This window comes from Colletotrichum acutatum (assembly GCF_030867785.1).
Source record: "Colletotrichum acutatum strain CBS 112980 chromosome Unknown BDZ83scaffold_3, whole genome shotgun sequence".
Lineage (NCBI taxonomy): Eukaryota > Fungi > Ascomycota > Sordariomycetes > Glomerellales > Glomerellaceae > Colletotrichum > Colletotrichum acutatum.
In genome coordinates, this window is record NW_026848997.1 from 573,052 (window position 1) to 590,264 (window position 17,213).

Below are 17,213 nucleotides of genomic sequence, written 5' to 3' on the forward strand. Positions count from 1 at the left end.
GAAGTGGGAAGGCAGAGAGTGTCGCTAAGCAGCAGGCAGAGGTGAGGGCGGGAGGTGCTTTGATTGGTTCAAAGCGGCGTGACCTGTTTGTACTCATGGGTCTCTACATCTGTTGCCTGGAGAACTTTATATGGCTCGAGGTACCTACCCTTTGGTGCCTTTCAGAAGGCCTCAATGGAGTCGATGGACCCGCAAAGGCACAGCACATCAATGGACTTGACCTGAATAAGAACAATCCCCTCTCGTCCAACATGGAAGACAGCAAGAGAAAAGACAGTGCCACGCAAGAAGAGCCTGAGGCAAGAGCTTCCTGGCGGTGTCGAATTGCCTTGCAGAAAACAGTCTCGGTGACTCTTCGCCGAATGCAACTCACCTTCATGCGCAAGAGCAAGGACGGAGGCACAGCTGGCGCCCTTATGTAATCCTAGACAAAGAGCTGTTGTCAGCTTGTACAGAAATTGTCCTCTTCACTCTTCTTTTTCAGCTGGATGTACGTGGGCTTCTCATTGCTGCTTGCAAAGACTCCAGAATACCATCATCAGCAAGAGTTAAGAAGAAATACCAAATCGTTCCTTATTGCAGAGTGCGCTGCTACCTAAATTCTTGGTGGCTCAGGGCATAATCCGGTGTAGATCGAAAGACTCCTATCAAGCTGATTCACCACCCCAGGCAACTTAGGTAAGCTTCAGCCTGTGCCTCATTTTCCAGAGGGCCCAGGCACCCGCGGAGGTGATGTCCATTGGAAGCGTCCTCACAAATGCTTCAAATAGACACTCAGATTCCTCCACAGAGAAGCAAAGGGAACCCAAGATCGCCATTTATTCACGCAAGGTAGCAAGTCTTGTGTTCCCTCGAGCTTCTACCCTAAGCCAGTGTCTATCCTATGTGGCCAAGGTACCTTGTGTAGTAGACGAAGCTCAACTTGGGATTTGGAGCTAGCCTGAATTCCGGACTTTGACGCTGGTTAAATGAGACGAACTTGAAAGTTGACTCGTAGTTTTCTTGGAGATACCTTGAAATAGGAGGAATAGCGGTAAGTCCGGGGCGAGGGCGAGTCTGCTGGATCTATATACTATCTCATGACCTCTGAGGCGATACCTGCTGAGGCTGCCTCGTGATCAAGGAAGCTAAATTCGGCCATGCATTGTTCTTCTCTCCCACTCTGCCACACCCCGAGAGAGGAAAACCAGTAGAATACGAATCTCTGGCTCGTGAAGCACCGAGTAATAAGACCAAAGGATATACGGTAGGATTCGGAGTTTGGCGCAATTCGATGTGATACTTCTCTGCAACAGGTTGCAGTTGCTTGGCATATCTCCGCAAACGGCAAAACAATTTTCGGAGCCGGACAGACGATTAATGCCGGTATACCTTATCCGGACAATAGCCTCGTCGCCGCTAAGCTAGAGCCCGGCCGAAGAGACCGGCAAGGCAGAACCGGGGGCGGCGGAGACGGCCGGCAAGGTAACGCCAGCGTCTATTTCTGTGAGTGCCGTATCTGCGGAGACGAGCACCGCCTCCTCTTGCCAACGGTTGCATTGTGAATAACATGCTTCTCGGCGGATGGCTCTAGATCTAACCCACTTACGGGCTAATGCTTGCTAATGGCGTCTGGTGCCTACCTTGCCCGTGATGCTTCTTGTTTTCTCTGTCATGGTTCGTGAAGCGAGCGACAAGGTTTGCTTTCACCGATGGGTGACCAGAACGGCATCAACTTGTACGAAAAATGATCGTGGATAGGCTCTCGTACCAAGCTCTCGTACCGAAGGAAATGTCCGACAAGAATCTGGAGCTGGCCAGGATGTGGACACGAAAAGACAGGGGCGATGGCGAAAGCGAGCTGCAAGCACTTTAGGGAGCCTGTCTTCTCCACGGATCTGAACCCCCACGACGCGCGAGCAGGGCAACGCCAATCTGATGGTGCGAGACACTGAAGATGGCGGCATATGGTCTAGCATTCCTGGTTTCCTTGCCACCCAGCCTATACAGGCTCACAGAGTAAGTGTACTCCGGACGGACCTCACTGGTATTCTGGAAGTTGTTTTGCTTGCTAACGAAAATGAGGGCCCAATTTCTCGGAATAGGGCAAAGTGTGGAATGCATCAATGATGACTGGGCCGGTTTCATGGGGACGCGCCAGTGGGAGTGGGCGGCGCGCCTGCGTCCGTGAAATTTAATGATTCGCAATTCATAGCGCCGGATGTTGATGGGGCCCGCGATCCCGAAGCTTCCGTCGACGGACCAAAGGCGCGAACGCGACTACGACCGCGGATGCGCAGATGGCGTCCCGGGATTGGCATCATTACGTTCGTCTGATATCAATATCGGCCTTTTCACCAGACGAACGGACAAAGCGTTGGAGACGGGTGGCATGGTTTTGTTTGATGCGACTCCAGAGATATGTTGGAGGCATGTACAACAACTGGCAAAAAGTCAAAAGTCAGCAAGTTTGTTGACAGGCAGCCCCCATGCTGGACAGACGGGAAATGATGCACAATGACAGCAAGACGTGATGGATAGACGTGGTTCGAGAAACCTGCTGACTGGGTCGGTGTTGTTTGGTTGGCTGTCCGGGAAAAGGGGGTGGTGTCCCCCAGCGAGGTCTTGGAGTAGTGGGCGAAGAGGACGGAAGAATTAGAAGCTTTGGATGGGGCCACCTCTCTCACAATACACGAACTGGACACTTCCCTCTGTGTTGAGGTGTTGTGGGTGTGCAGCGATGGCCCTATGAGCCACGATGGCAGTGGCATGCACCCTCCCAGTCCCAGGTGCTGGCCAGTGGCAGTCTGCCTTGCCCGTTTTGGGGGTTAGCGCTCCCAACTGAAGGCCCTAGCGAGAAGAGCTTGGCAGGGAACAGGGGGCCGTTGCAGCGGACTGACGGCTTCTCGGGAGGGCACACTCTCCAAAGGTCGGGCTCGGTTTTCTTTTCTTTGAAATCTGCCAGCCAGCAACCATATCGCGGACTCGTGCGCCACGCTCTGCTTCACCGTGGGCGTAGACGTGGGACTGGAAAGTTGTGTGTTTGGGTTGGCGATCCCTGTACCTGAGGTGTGCCGGGGAATAAGCATTCCATTCTTCCGGGCGTGGCAGGAGGGTACCTCCTTATTCGTACGGATATCTGCCTGCCTTACACCGGGTACCAAGGTACGAACGAGTACAGGTATGGAGTACAGACAGATGGGAGAGGGAAGGAACAAACCCACGACGGGAGCTGCCAGTTGCAACTGCCAACAACCTGGGAGGAAATGACAATCGCCCAGCCGCCTTACCTCCCCGGTCCTTAGACTCTCCCGTCATTGGAGCTCCCAACCTTGACACCTCCCTCCTTCAGTCCATCCATCCATCCATCCCTTCTCCTCTCCCGTCACTTACCACCTAACTTACCAACTACCTTAGGTGCCGTGGGTACGTAGCACTCAGCAGACCTCACTTCACAGTCACACCCTGAGCTCATCTCATCTCACCTGGCTCCTCGGGTGGGAACTCGCAAAGGCAAGAAATCAAACAACAACTGCCCCAAGCACCAAGCACCAAACAGAAGCAAGAGCAGCCTCAGCAGGGGCCATGTGCCCGCTAAAGTAGTCTCAGAGATTGCGGATACAGCCTCATATGGATAGTTCTGGGCCTATTGCTCGGGAACTGGCTGGCCCTTACGGAGTACACTGCTTACAAAATACACGTACCGACCAGGTTGTAAGAGCAAGGTTATCTCTTCTCCCTTCTCCGTAACCCTGCAAAGTCCCCCTCCAAGGTCCAAAAGAGCTGCGGTACGGGTGCAGTTGCGGGTGCGGGCTGACAGAGCGTGGGAGCGACACTCAGTCACTTTCTCGACCCGAGTCCGCGCAAAAAACATCCTGACCGTCACCCTACCTGACCTGGGACTTATTTACTTGGCCTTGCCTTGCCTTAGTCGCACCTCGACCTGCGCACCTCTTTTCTTTTCCCTTTGCTTCTCTCCCACCACCCTCACCGGGCCTCACCTTGCAAATAATAATATTTTCCCTTCTTTGTTACCATCCTACTTCTTGCCTCTACCTTACTTTACCCCCACCTCTCGCCCCTTGACCTCTGCTGCGCCTGACAAAACATCGCCGCATACCTGGCTCCTGTACATGCGCCTCTCCTCCTGATGATGCGACGTTGCGACATACACTCCTTTTCGCAACGAACCTCTCGCCGACCTTGCTCCGCCTAATACTCGACACCTGGCTACTTGCAGCCTTCGATCACGAACCGATGCCCGAGCTACGCGCAGCAACTACCACCAAATAACAATCGAGAGCACATCTGGAGTCATGTGGCGGAGAGCGTACCTATTTCTCGTGCTGGTCAGGCTGTGGTTCGCCCTGTCGCCAAGCTACCTGCACCCCGACGAGAATTTTCAGGGCCCAGAGGTCATCGCAGGTACGTTTGGCTTGTTTTGCAGCTGCTGCATCCCGTTGCCTGGGTAGAGCGTGCGCAGCTCTCGCTTTGGCGCCATGGAGCTTCCTCCCTCATAGCTCGGATTGAGTTTAGGCGCTCGTTCTCGTTCAACAGGACCTAAACTAACGGCGTGGCGCAGGCCAAATATTTAGTTACCCGGTACGGCACACATGGGAATTCACAAACGAGCACCCGATACGAAGCGTTTTCCCCTTATGGCCCGTCTACGGCCTGCCCATGATGTTGCTGAGATGGCTGTGGATCGGTAACGGCAAGGATGGCGAGATTCCCCCAATCGCAGTCTTTTGGACACTTCGCGTTCTCATGTTCGTCACCAGCTTCGTGCTGGAGGATTGGGCCATCCATGAGCTCATCAGCTCTCCACGACACCGTCGCGTTGCTGTGCTCCTAGTCGCCTCGTCCTATGTCACATGGACGTACCAGACGCACACCTTCTCCAACTCGGTGGAGTGTCTCGTTGTTGCTTGGTGCTTGGTCTTGATTCAGCGTATTGTCGAGAGCCCGGTAAGGACCCCCTTGGCACGATTTTGTGGGCACCAACATGTGAATGCTAACTAATGCTTGTGACAGCAACAATCATCGCTTCTTGCTTCTACGATTCTCGGCATAGTGGCCGTCTTTGGACTGTTTAATAGAATTACTTTCCCGGCGTTCTTGTTGATCCCCGGACTTCGCTTGATACCCCATTTTCTCAATAGGTAGGTCCGCCTAGGCACCATGACATCAGGGGACTGCCCACTAACAACCCACCAGACCCATGTCCTTCACCGTGATGGTGTTGGCAGCTCTCACGACTACCTTGGTCGCCATCACCCTGGATACGGCATTTTACCTCCCTGAACCCATCAAGTGGGCAGACCTCATCTCACGGCCAGTTATCACGCCACTCAACAACCTCCTGTACAACATCGACACAGACAACCTAGCGCAGCATGGGTTGCACCCCTGGTACCAGCACCTACTGGTCAACATTCCCATGCTAATCGGCCCAGCTGCGATGTTGCTCTTCACTCAGCCATACCTCTCATTACGACTCTACTCGGCCATCTCTGGTGTCTTTGTGCTGTCTATCTTCCAGCACCAAGAAGCTCGATTCCTCCTGCCGACTGTCCCGCTCATCCTCTCGTCAGTTCACGTCCCCAAGAATCGGACTGTTCTTCGTGTGTGGATTGGGGTATGGCTTGCTTTCAACTTGGTCTTTGGTATCCTAATGGGTGTCTACCATCAAGGCGGTATCGTGCCGGGCCAGGTATTCCTGAGTAAGCAGCCAGACGCGACGCAGGCCGTGTGGTGGAAGACTTATACGCCACCCATTTGGCTTCTTAACGGCAAGAATGAGGTGCTCACGACGCGCGACGTGATGGGTATGAAGGGAGACACGCTACTCGAGGAGCTGACCAAGCTGGCAACCTGCGACACGCCAGCGGATCGACGCAACTCGGAGTATTTGAAGGAGAAGAATGGAACATATCTGATCGCACCAGCGTCAGCGACGTGGATAGATCCATACCTTCCCAACAAGGGACTGAAAGGTTTAAGGTTCCGCGAGGTATGGCGTTACAGGCAACACTTGAACCTAGACGACCTCGACTTTGGTGACGACGGCATCTGGAACACCCTGACGAGGGTGATTGGCAGACGTGGCCTTGTCGCCTGGCGTGTGACGAAGAGTTGCAAGTGAGGGTTGGCCGTGGACGAGACTCAAAAGCAATGAATGAAAAGACTTGGAACGTTTTGATGATGGAAAAGTATTCGATTTTTGGAAAGCAAGTGGTATCGTGACTATGTGTCTTCCTTTGTCCCTGTTTGTGACTAATACCCGTAAATATCTCGAGCGCCGTACCGATGGCGCCAATTTTCATCTCATTTCACAAAGCCTCTTTTTTGTGAGGTCCATTACATTCGTTAGGGAGCTCCCTCGATTTCGATTCCATCCCATCATCTGCGAACAGAACCCGTAGGGCATACCGAGCGCTTTGTTGAACGCCAGACAGACCTCGTCGACTTCCCCCTGGCATTGATCCAGTGATCATGCGGATGACCACCTCACCCACGCTGGGTCCGTTTGTGTGGTCTGTGAGAGGACTCAGAAGCGATGGTGGTGTACCACAACCCCCAATGTCCCCAAGACGCAGCTAGACCGACGAGAGCAACTAAAGCGATCGGGGCCCCTTACGGAGCCTCACGCCTCACTACTCACGCCGCCGCGCTCGTCTTATTCACATCCACAGCGAAATACCAATTCCCGGATACGTTCATCGTCCCCAGCTTGCTCTTCATCCAGCAGACGTGGTTGCCGTAGTAATCGCCCCACCCGGCCCCGACGCAGTCGTCGCCCTTGGACGCGCAGAGGTCGATGCAGGCGGCCATGGTGGTTGCGTTTTCCGAGGTGAGGTCGGTGGCGCCGTCGGCCGAGTTGAAGTCGTGGCCGCAGATCATGCGGAAGGTGCGTTTTGGGGCGTCGGGGGAGCTGTAGGTCACGTTGTCTGCGGCGGGGCAGGTGATTGTTGCGTTTGCGGTTGATGTTGCTGGTGTTGTTGTGGAGTTGCTGTTTTGGGGTGTTAGTTGGGTGAGACTTTTGGGTACGTGATTTCTATTTGAGTAATAGGGAATGAAATGGCAAAGGGAAAAGGAATGAGATGAAAAGGGGATGATTTGTAAAGAGACAAAAGTGAACGTACCCTGACGAAGACTTGTTCCCGCTCTTCTTCGTCGCCAACCCTACCCCAAGACCGACGGCGATGGCAGCCACGACGAGGACAATGGCGACGCCCATGACGACGTAGCACACCTTCCTACGCATCCCGCACACCGTGGCCTTCTTGCCCTTCCCTGAGCCATCTCCGTCGAGAGATCCGGACCCGTACCCCGGCGACCCGGGCGGCGGCTTGTGATACCCGGGCGGATGCTGCTGGCCCGCGGCGCCTGCATAGTAATACGGCGCCGCGGAGGCGACGGACGGCGACGACGAGACCTCGAGGTTGGGATTCTGCTTGTGGTAGTGGTGCCACGATAGCGGATCGTCCGCGACCTCGGGGAAGGTTGTGGTTTTGGCTTCCGAGTGGTTGTAGGGGGATACCTCGGGCAGGTGGATGTCGTTGTTTGTGCGGTTCCAGGCGTTTGGCTCGGCTACTTCGAGGCCGGATTCGTAGACCTGCTGGTTCTGGTATTGTGGGTTTGATGTCGCGGGTGATGAGGTTGCGGTTGTGGTGTTTGTTGGGGCCGTCATTTTGAGAAACTTCTCGGATGCCCTTGGCCTTGGGCCCTCCATGGCCGGATTCCCCCTTCTCCTCGAGAGAGGAGACTATTATGGGTTTTTGGGGTTTTGGATTTTCCTGTGACCCTCCGACTCTCAGTCTCCTCTTAGCTCCGTCCAGGCTCCAGCTTACTGCGCCTCCTTCTGCATGAGATTCCCTCGCTCTTTTGTTTGCAATATGTCTGCCTGGATCCCTCAGTCGAGAAGTAGGTAGTTCTCTTGAACGCCAAAGTGAAGGAACTTTGGTGAAACAACCCCCACAGCTTGTAAGTGATGTGCGTTCGCCAAGAGATATTCCCGTACGATGCGAATAGGTTAGAACCCCCCTTTCGTTTGCGGAGAAGACAACCGAGTCCAGCCAAGTGCGTGAGCCAGGGTATTGTAGGACGGAAGTGTGGAAGAGAAGAAGAATGGAGATGAGAAAATAAGCAGGAAGAGCGAAAGGGGAGAAGCGTGAAGGGAAGAACGGGAGAGGGCTGCCGGCATACAAATTAACCCCAGGAGGAAGGCCAGAACAATGGAGGTAAGCACTGTAAGCAAGACCAAAAAAGCAAAACCTGGGCTGGCGAGGAACTACCTTACAGGCTATGGTCCCCGGTCCCGCTGGTAGACTGAACCCCCTGCCCGGGGGGGGGGGGCAAGCTTATAGTTTAATACGACGGGTTTGGCGTGGTTTCTCTCTCCTCTCAGCCCCGGTGGTTTGTGCCTTATTCGGGATAGCTTGGCAAATCGGCCGGCTGACCTGCTTGCCGGTCCTCCATGTACAGTATGTATCCGTACGGGCTGAAGAGGGGTGGGTTTTTCCCATGCAGGCCGTGGGATGTGTGATCGATGAAGAATGGGGTATGATCTACGGTCGATACGCGCTGTATCTTGACGAGTAAATCAAGGCTGACCCTCGAACATGCAGTGAAGCTGAAGCTTGTCACATTCCCTCCTCCTCCTCCTCCTCGGTGCTCAGTTCTCGCGTGTATAGCCTATTGCCGAGCTGGTGGGACGGGTAACTGAATCGACCGAATCGGCCGGATCATGTCAGCGCGCGTGGGAAGGAGTTTCGCGCTTGCTAGCCACCTACTTAGTTTCTCACCGTCTCACTAGATACTTCCTGTTCGTGCTCATTTATTATTGCCTGCCGCTACGGTCCAACACCCATTTACCTTTTTTTTACCTCACAAGGCGTTTACTCGCCCACGGGCCTCCCCTTTTTCAGCCCCATTCGTCAGCCACCGATAACGGGTCTAACGACTCCCGGGAAAGCGCGCAGTGAGCGTGGAGAGACAGAGTCAAGAACAGGGCACACAGGGCACCACTTACTTCTGCTACCAGTGCGGGGGAGAAGGAAGCTTGGCAGGCGTTTAGAGGTTCGAGAAGAACGCCCTTTCTTTCAATGAGGTCCCCTTATCTTTCAGGACAGGATGAAGCAGAAGACGAAGGCGTGAAAGTCGTCCCCGAATCCCCGTCTTTGGACGTATCGATCCTCCAGCGCTCCGCATTTCATTTGCGGGAAGATTGGAGGCCAGTGTGCAGCGTAACGTCGTCCCAACGGTGGGGAACTGTTGCATTGCAGACAAAGTGGTTTTGAAGAGAAGAAGGCTGGGTCAACTCATGTCACAGAAAAAAACGAATAAAAAGGTTATAGCAAGAGAAAAAAGACGATCCTACGTGCCTGCCAACCCTCTCAAGTATGCATTATCCAAGGGGATTTCTTCATGGAAGCGAACCAACCAATTGGGCGTCTCGGCTGTGCGAATAGTACGGGCGAGAGTGCGATGCGGTTGGCTTGGCGAACGAGCTTGAACCTTTGGGCGAGAAACGTCCCCTGTAAGTTGCAGGTCAGCGTTCCATCGCTGGGGGGGTTGAAGGAGGGGGGAGAGTCTGGAAGAGGGCGAAAGGCGAGATGAGTCTGGAGTTCTGGACCCTCTCTCTTCTCGTAGCGCTCGATTCGGTCAATTATTCGAGGTTGATCGTCGGGCTGTGCCTCCCGTCCGCGTTCCATCAGACCGGCTGCGGTACGGGACATAATGGGGAGCTCATAGTCGCTCATGATGTAATATAGCTGGGGGTGGCGGGCTTCTCGATCCCGATGAAGCCAGTTGGGGACCGCCCATGGAATCTAGTGAACATATTCTGGAGTTTGATTCCTTGCGTTGTGGCAAGCGTCACAAGGCAGTTCCTGGAATTATACTCTCATCGACTACTATTCATCCGAAATTTGTGCCAAGCGATGAGTAACAGTTCAGGGTGAAGTCAAACTCGACACGGGCTGATGAGATGAGCAAATCGCCTGTCAGCCCTAGTAAAGGTTATGTAAATGAAGCTAGATATGACCTTGGAACGTGTCAAGCCTTTCACTCACGCACCCTGAAACTGAAGAAGACCTTGAGCACAACTACACGGGCTGAGGAAGTGTATGGAGCTTTTACTCCATGTCCAAACTGTTCGTACGTTCGGTCTGACGAGGCCAGCTCTCGGCCGCCGGCCGAAGACTGGTGCCAGTCCACTCTGGTTTGAAACACATCGATCCAGGACTGAATGTGGTCTTGCATTCCGTCCAAAGCTGGGAGAAAAAAGCAAAGGGTTTGTGTACTGATCTTAAAATTAATCGAAGCCAAGGCACGGTTCTTACGAATGAATTTACTGTACAACCAATGCACAGCTGGGCTCACCCGGGTGGGTCCATCGGGACCGCCGTATACCCCTCGACCGAACCCGGCGCCGCGGTGGGGCTGTCGTATTCATGTCGGCGCACCGTAGGGCGTGGCAGAGCGCTTCCCAGGACGAGCATCGCGACGTGGAGGCTCGGGCAGTTGAGGGTCAGCCGTGGTGAGTATAACACCGCACGTCGCCGAGAGTCAGGTTCTGCGTCGATTCTACCGACTCGTGGACAAATAAGACAGAGTCAGCGAGCTCTCATCCCACGCAACGCTTATCTCGAACAACCCGCCCGCCCGCGGCCGCTGCATTACATCAATCTAAGCTACTCTTCACAGCGTGTAACGTCCAACCACCACCTTCGCACCTTGTTTGCAAAAAGCAACACAGACAGCTCAGTCTGACCGATCAAAGTAAACCTCCCAGATAAGTCTGGCGCCCAGCCAAACTCGAAATGGCGGAACAACCAAAGGCACGAGATCTCAGCGAGTCGTCAGCGCATTTCCGCAGCGCTTTGCAAAACCTCACCCATGAATGGGGCTTCGTCGTCGCCCGCACCGCGTACGTCGCCGACAATGACGAAGCACAATGGGCCGCCGCCGAGAAGGGTCCGAATACCTTGGCCCTACCCGTCAGAGCCGACAGCAACGTCCTATGCGGCGCCGACTACGCCTTCGTGCGCAAGGCTTTCAACAGATGAGTTGGCAATTTTGTTCGCCGCGAGAGGTCGCTAAATGATGATGGCGACACGGAGCATGAAGAGTGGCCGTCCGACGTCTGCCGCGATGCCTTCGTCCTCATCGACCAGCCAGCGCTCACTTCGCTACTTAATGCGCCAGTCTTCATCCCCGGCACGCTTCCGAATCTCGACCTGAAGCCGTGGATCGTCGCAGTCGACGCAAAGGACCCAGCGAGCGTGCCTTACGCCTGGGGAGGGCCTTGCATTGGGCTTTACGAGGTCGCGCGCGCGTGTTCTGGGGCCAGTTGTGGGAGGACCTCGGCTCGCGGTCCCTGGCACGGTTGAGTCCTGTTTAAGAGTACGACGGCTAGATCCCGCTTGATGATGATTCTTCGCGGGGTAAGCTCGTCGATCCTGCTGGTGGGCTGGAGGGGCGCTACAAGTTCCCACGGGGTACGCCGCGAGGAGCGGACGGCACAAGGGCCTTGTTAGAGGATATTGAACGAGCTGTGGGCAGAGCGGATGGTTCAGGGGGTTGAGTTTCCATCACTAGTGGGGGCTTTCGGGCTGCCGAAGACTGGGTCAAGGGGCTTCGCGACGCAGAGACAGAGACTATCGTGGCGCTCATCGTCCTACATCTACGACTTATACGGGAGGTTGACAATTGGTATGTTCCCATCGGGATAGCTGGTACGGCTGACAATTGCCAGACTTCAGTCCCATAGCAGAAGTGCTACGATATCGGCCAGTAGCAGCAAAAGATCTTCGACGGTCACTTGATCCGCCAAGAAGCTAGGCCATGTCGCAAGGTTTCTCCGCCATCTAAATATCCTGTTGGAAGCATGCAACGACTATTGCGGGTTTGAGGATAAACGAGCAAAGCAGGATCTCAGGACAAGGCGCCAGCAGACATACGGACCTGGTTCTTCTTTCATCGAGCTCTGATGGAAGCGGAACCAATGATTCCATACTTGAGACGTCTCGTCTGAGGTCTTGATCTATAGTCAAAATTCATTCCTACTGGATCTGTAGGCAGACTATCGTTGGGGGAAAGCTATAAATCTGGTACGCCATGTGGAGAGAAAAGAGGCCTCCAACTCATCTCAAGCCTACCTGGCCCTTTCATCGACCTGGTCGCAAGAAGAATGTAAACATGGCCAAGAGAAAAACGGTTGGCAGTCTCCCATAGAAAATGTCTACAATTAATGCGGTGACATGAGGGGTAATCTCGTCCAAGCCTTTCTTCTCAAAGACCCTGGCGAGTCGCCAGGTCCAGGTAGCGGTGGTTAGGAGCAAATTGCCCCACAACCATGGTCCTCCCTAGGTGAAGGGGGTCAGTCATTTCTATCCAGTTCTCTGCTAAAGGAAGAAGAAAGTGTTCTCACCACCGACTGGAATGGCACACATAGCAGAAGCCCTATAAAGAAGAGCAGGATCTTGGCCATGCCATCTGAAGCAAGATCTTGCGATGCAAAGCGTATTTCCCCCGCTCCTGGCAGCCCCAAGACATGGTATTGCTTCATGACTGAGACCGATATTTGGATCCCAACGACCCCCAACGCCATCATCCATCCAAGGGCGTGAGAACCATGACGTAATATGAACCAGAAGCTTCGTACTTGCTGCCTTTCTCCGGGCTGACCCCAGAATAGGAGGCCTAGTTCCCCGACGAGGAACAGAACGCCTGCATGTACGAGTGAGAGGAAGAATCCATCAATGGACTCGAGGTATCCATAGGTGTTATAGTATGATTTTGGAACGTCACACTTCTGTCTAGCTATCCAGAGAATTGAGCAAGCCTTGGAGATAGACACCGCAAGATCACTGAGAAATCCAGGCTGTGAGCTTCCGATCCATGACTTTTTACTTTTATACCCCAATCTATGTTTGACATAACAATAAAACTATCGGTTACTTACATGACTAAAAGACGTTCGAGCGCCCAGAGCATTCGTCTTGCTTGTCTAATGGCCTTTTTCTTCTTCCGTATCTCTGCCCAGGAGATGTTAAACAGCTTGAAGGCGGACAACGAGAGTAGAATGAAGTCCATTGTGATTGTCAAGAGTGGAATCCTTTGATACTGGTGCCATAGTTGGGCGTTCCCAGCGGCCAGCGAGGCGACCTTTCCAGCGGCGCATAGTAACGCTACGTCGGCATCGGAACTAATCGGCGGATTTGACTTATTCATTCTCGTAGTCTCCCGGGTTTCATATGGTTTTGCTCTTCTCAATTGCTAAAATGAGGGTGTCCTGCTCCTTAGGTAGTTGTATGCTCTGGCGCCTACGGTCATTTTGCAAGGGTTTTGGCAGTTGACGTCACCTTGCAGTGCCAATGATGACTTGCATCCTGAACCTGCGGACAATGTCGCTCTCGTAGAACCCAATCGTGGTCAAGCATGTAAACTTCCAAGCGGCTTTTCATGCTTACGGAACGTGGTCTTCATTTATTGGGTGTGTCGTCTCGAGGACTGGATGACCTTGCTTCGCGTGATGGTAAGATAAAGAACGTCGTCAACATACCGCTCTGGACGGAATCGACCAAGCCTTTCTTTGAATTGAACTTGGTTCCGGCATGTAATTTCACCGATGTAGACATGCTTAAATGTTCATTAGCTCATCTCATAGCGGACTTCGAGCAAGACTTACGGTTAGGTGCCGACTCGGGAACAGATTTGAGATTACAATCGGAACCGACGTCGATAATAGACGTATTTTATAGCTCTGGATTCTACCTAGGACCATACTTTATTAACGAATCTATAGAATACTATTCATAGGACACTAGAGTATGTATAAGGAGGCACTCAAGCCCAACCACCTTATCATAAGATGGGCTAGGCAATTCGCGTTTCTTAAGACCCCTCCTCACTCTACAGGTGAGATTACACGGCCGAAGAGACTGAAGAAATAGCTTGCCTATTCATCAAGTTCCACCGAGGCGGGCTGTTCCGCTAGGTTCGGGAGCACCAAGTATCCTTCCTTCATCAGGTCTCTCAGACGGAGTAACACCAAATCCAGGATTAGCGGCTACTGCGAGGATATCCTACATCGTATCTTAGTACAGTCAGCCATGGAATAACGACAATATCTGCTTCAAGGTCTGTCTCCAGGTATAACTTTAGGCTTGTATGCACTTATACAAGCTAAACCTTCGAGAAAGCGAGGCCCAGTACATATCTACGATCTCGGGCTGCAACCCCAACCTCGTCGATAAAGGTAAGGTCATAATCTTGTACTCATCTCACGATTTGATCGGCCTGAATCATGTCATTTGTGCCAGGCTTCCATGAATAGTGATGAGACTCGCAAACCCTGTAGTAGACCCTTGGAATGATGATTAAGCCGACAGGGGAAGGGGGGAAAGTATGGTGTTTCGCGTTGTTCAAAGCAATACGAGGCACTATAGCGGCTGAATTTTCACTAATTTTAGAGGCATTACATGAGCTGTTGAATCAGTGAGCTCTTATTCTCCCACAAAAATGTGTGTGTAACATTCAGGGTCATTGCACAGCTCATGATGCCGCCTGGGTGCCTCTTCGCCATGGCACACTTAAACGTTCAGAATTACTGGACATGGTTTAATCTTTCTGCTGGAATCTTGAGTCTCGGTACTTTTTGATTCAAAAGCAAGCTGTGGAGTGCCGAAGAATGCAGATATGTCACAAAAACCCCAATGTTCCCTCTTGTGCGACGGTAAGCCACCCTGGGAGCGTTCAGACCATATTTGAATCTTGTATTCGAAATGGACGAAAAAAGGAGTCTTACCCAAACTTCTTGAACTAACTACAACAGCGGGAAGAAATTGCACGATTAATGCAGTTCACGCAACCCAGTCTATACATTTAAGGAGCTTTGTTTGCGTGTCCCCTAACCTTGCGTGATTGGCGATAGCAGGATGAGTAAAACATCGTTTAGTCAAAACCAGTCATTACGTTGTCAACCACATGGTCCACGGTGACAAAGTAATCAACTGTGATCAATGCACCGGTATGCTTCATCATTCTTCAGGCCCTGGTTCTAGATCTGCCCGTGTAACTGCAATGATACTGCGAGCCAAGATGTCTCGGTATTTGATCATGGTGAAAAGGGGCGTTTACATCCATCCATTTCGAGGCACGTTGCGTCATATCGTATTTGGTCTTGAGGATGCTTCGCCCTGTTGTAAACGCCCGACGCGGACGACTGACAGGTCTTCATATGCCACCGCTACTATTGCTATTCAGTAAGAGAACGTCCTGCTTCTTATTGAAACCTCTGTCGTCCTGACATGCGTCATAAATCTTTGGAGATGTTGTTCAAGAGGTCCATCCTGCTTGCTGTCTTTGCAGCTTTTGCGCCCCTGTGCGGAAGTTTCAGCGTCACTCCGACCAACGATGCCACTATCCTCGCCGATGCTCTTTTCAATGGTCCCGGAATAACTGTCCTGCAAGCGACCTTTTCGGGTGCGGCCGCCAGCTCCGGGACATTCACTGCCGGCCTCGGTGGCATCGGAAACGGCGCCATCTTAACGTCTGGGACTGCCGTTGGGGCTCTTCCCAATGGCGATCACTACGTGAACAACGGCGCGGCCGGTTCTGCCGCATACTGCGGTCCGAGTACATTCAATGCCGCTGTTCTGACCGTAGACATCGCTATCGACCCTGGATACAGCGGCGTTCAAGTCGAATTTATCCTCGCATCGGAAGAGGAGGGGTATGTGAACTTCTAGGTCAGTGTGATCTAGTGTAATGACAAGCTTGCTGATACCTTCCAGTGGATCTGCTGATCCTATCGGCATCTATCTAGGCGGTCAACAGTATTCCAACGGCATTACGGCCGTGTCTAATCTCCTTGCACAACCGATCGTGATCACGCCGCCGACCAGTGTCACGTCCTACCCGGGGTCATCCCCTCCCCTTCTCGTGGGCATTACTGCGTCCGGAACCCAGACCATGGTGTTTGCCATTTGCGACAAAGGCGATAGTGAATGGGATTCCGCCCTGATGCTGAATGCTGCCGGCTGTGTTGACTGTGATCCCGTGGTCAAGATTGACTATGTCACCATAACCTCGATCGTTGCCGCCGGACAGGAGTACACATCGACGGTTAAGGCCTCGGGAACTGTCTCGGGTACTGTTACTATTGGAGCGACAGCTACGACTACATCGACAACCAGCTCTTCTTCTAGCACCTCGTCCGGCACCTCGTCCAGCTCTTCGTCAAGCTCTTCTTCTAGTTCTTCCAGCTCTTCCAGTACTTCTTCTAGCACTTCCTCTAGTACTTCCCCTGGCTCTTCTCCCACCAGTACTTCCAGCTCTTCAAGCATTGGTGTCTCATCCACTACTTCTTTCACACCTACTACAACATCAACACAGTCAACTACCACCACAGACCAAAGTTCAACAAGTTCAATTACATTACTGAGTTCAGCCTTAACAACATCGGATTTATCGAGCACAATGAGTTCACTTTCAACAATAGCATCCACATCAAGCACAGGAAGCTCCACCTCCATGACTGGCGAACTACCTTTGACAACCACATCATCTCTTACGACATCCAGTATGTTCACGCGATCTTCATCAGCTGGCACCTCAGACACAAGCTTTTCGAGGTCTCGCACACTGAGCAACCTTCCATCGACACCACCCTTTTCCACGTCATCACTTTCGAGTCAGACCCCGAGTTCTAGCTCATCAACCGGGATATGGCGAAACGAAACATCACCGGCTACTTCACCAAGCGCTGTTTTGCCCAGCGCATCGTCTACAATCTCTATCGGCGGCCCACTCAGCCTTGCTAGTACCACACCGCAGAGCCCGCCCACCACTCTGTCACCTGATTCGACGTCCGGCCTGCTGCCTCCAACAAATACGGCGCAAGCCCCAATAAGCACTCCAACAATCTCTCTTCCCCCTACGTTGCCTCCATCTAGTACCGAAGGGATTCCGATCTCCAGTCAGACAATATCTTCATCATCGGGAAGCTCACAGGTTCTAGTCGGAGCTCCGTTTGTTCTAACTGTGATAGCTCCAACAGCCGCGCTTCCTGCTACACCGGGGGTTTAATGGTCAAATTGTATTACCTCTTTAGGTATCTTAGCTCTGGATCAAATTTTAAGGGATCATATGAGGAGGAGGGGGGTTCCGAGCCCGAAATCGGGGACCGGAAGCAAGCAGTTTGTGCGGTCCGGTTAATGCCTAGA

The 17,213-nt window shown here is 52.8% G+C and overlaps 5 protein-coding genes across 5 annotated transcripts; 3 read left to right on the forward strand and 2 right to left on the reverse strand.

The window, feature by feature from the left end:
* Positions 1–1,851: 1,851 nt before the first annotated feature.
* Positions 1,852–3,454, reverse strand: BDZ83DRAFT_646283 (uncharacterized protein; the record flags this gene model as incomplete). Its single annotated transcript, XM_060509946.1, has 4 exons — positions 1,852–2,158; positions 2,307–2,422; positions 3,132–3,235; positions 3,385–3,454. The coding sequence occupies 4 exons, from the start codon at positions 3,452–3,454 to the stop codon at positions 1,852–1,854; spliced, it is 597 nt and encodes a 198-aa protein (XP_060371375.1).
* Positions 3,455–4,074: 620 nt separating this feature from the next.
* On the forward strand, positions 4,075–6,331 carry BDZ83DRAFT_245856 (Alg9-like mannosyltransferase). The gene is made up of 4 exons (XM_060501898.1): positions 4,075–4,404; positions 4,562–4,947; positions 5,014–5,141; positions 5,197–6,331. Exons 1-4 carry the CDS (start codon positions 4,296–4,298, stop codon positions 6,122–6,124), a joined length of 1,551 nt encoding a protein of 516 aa, XP_060371376.1. The 5' UTR covers positions 4,075–4,295; the 3' UTR covers positions 6,125–6,331.
* A 308-nt stretch (positions 6,332–6,639) lies between these two features.
* BDZ83DRAFT_646285 (uncharacterized protein) lies at positions 6,640–7,672 on the reverse strand (the record flags this gene model as incomplete). Its single annotated transcript, XM_060509947.1, has 2 exons — positions 6,640–6,991; positions 7,125–7,672. 2 exons carry the CDS (start codon positions 7,670–7,672, stop codon positions 6,640–6,642), a joined length of 900 nt encoding a protein of 299 aa, XP_060371377.1.
* Positions 7,673–10,805: 3,133 nt separating this feature from the next.
* BDZ83DRAFT_746717 (uncharacterized protein) lies at positions 10,806–11,375 on the forward strand (the record flags this gene model as incomplete). Its single annotated transcript, XM_060513312.1, has 2 exons — positions 10,806–11,027; positions 11,106–11,375. 2 exons carry the CDS (start codon positions 10,806–10,808, stop codon positions 11,373–11,375), a joined length of 492 nt encoding a protein of 163 aa, XP_060371378.1.
* A 3,921-nt stretch (positions 11,376–15,296) lies between these two features.
* BDZ83DRAFT_773454 (uncharacterized protein) lies at positions 15,297–16,854 on the forward strand (the record flags this gene model as incomplete). The annotated part of the gene is made up of 3 exons (XM_060515405.1): positions 15,297–15,721; positions 15,783–16,312; positions 16,384–16,854. The coding sequence occupies 3 exons, from the start codon at positions 15,297–15,299 to the stop codon at positions 16,698–16,700; spliced, it is 1,272 nt and encodes a 423-aa protein (XP_060371379.1). The 3' UTR covers positions 16,701–16,854.
* Positions 16,855–17,213: the final 359 nt, after the last annotated feature.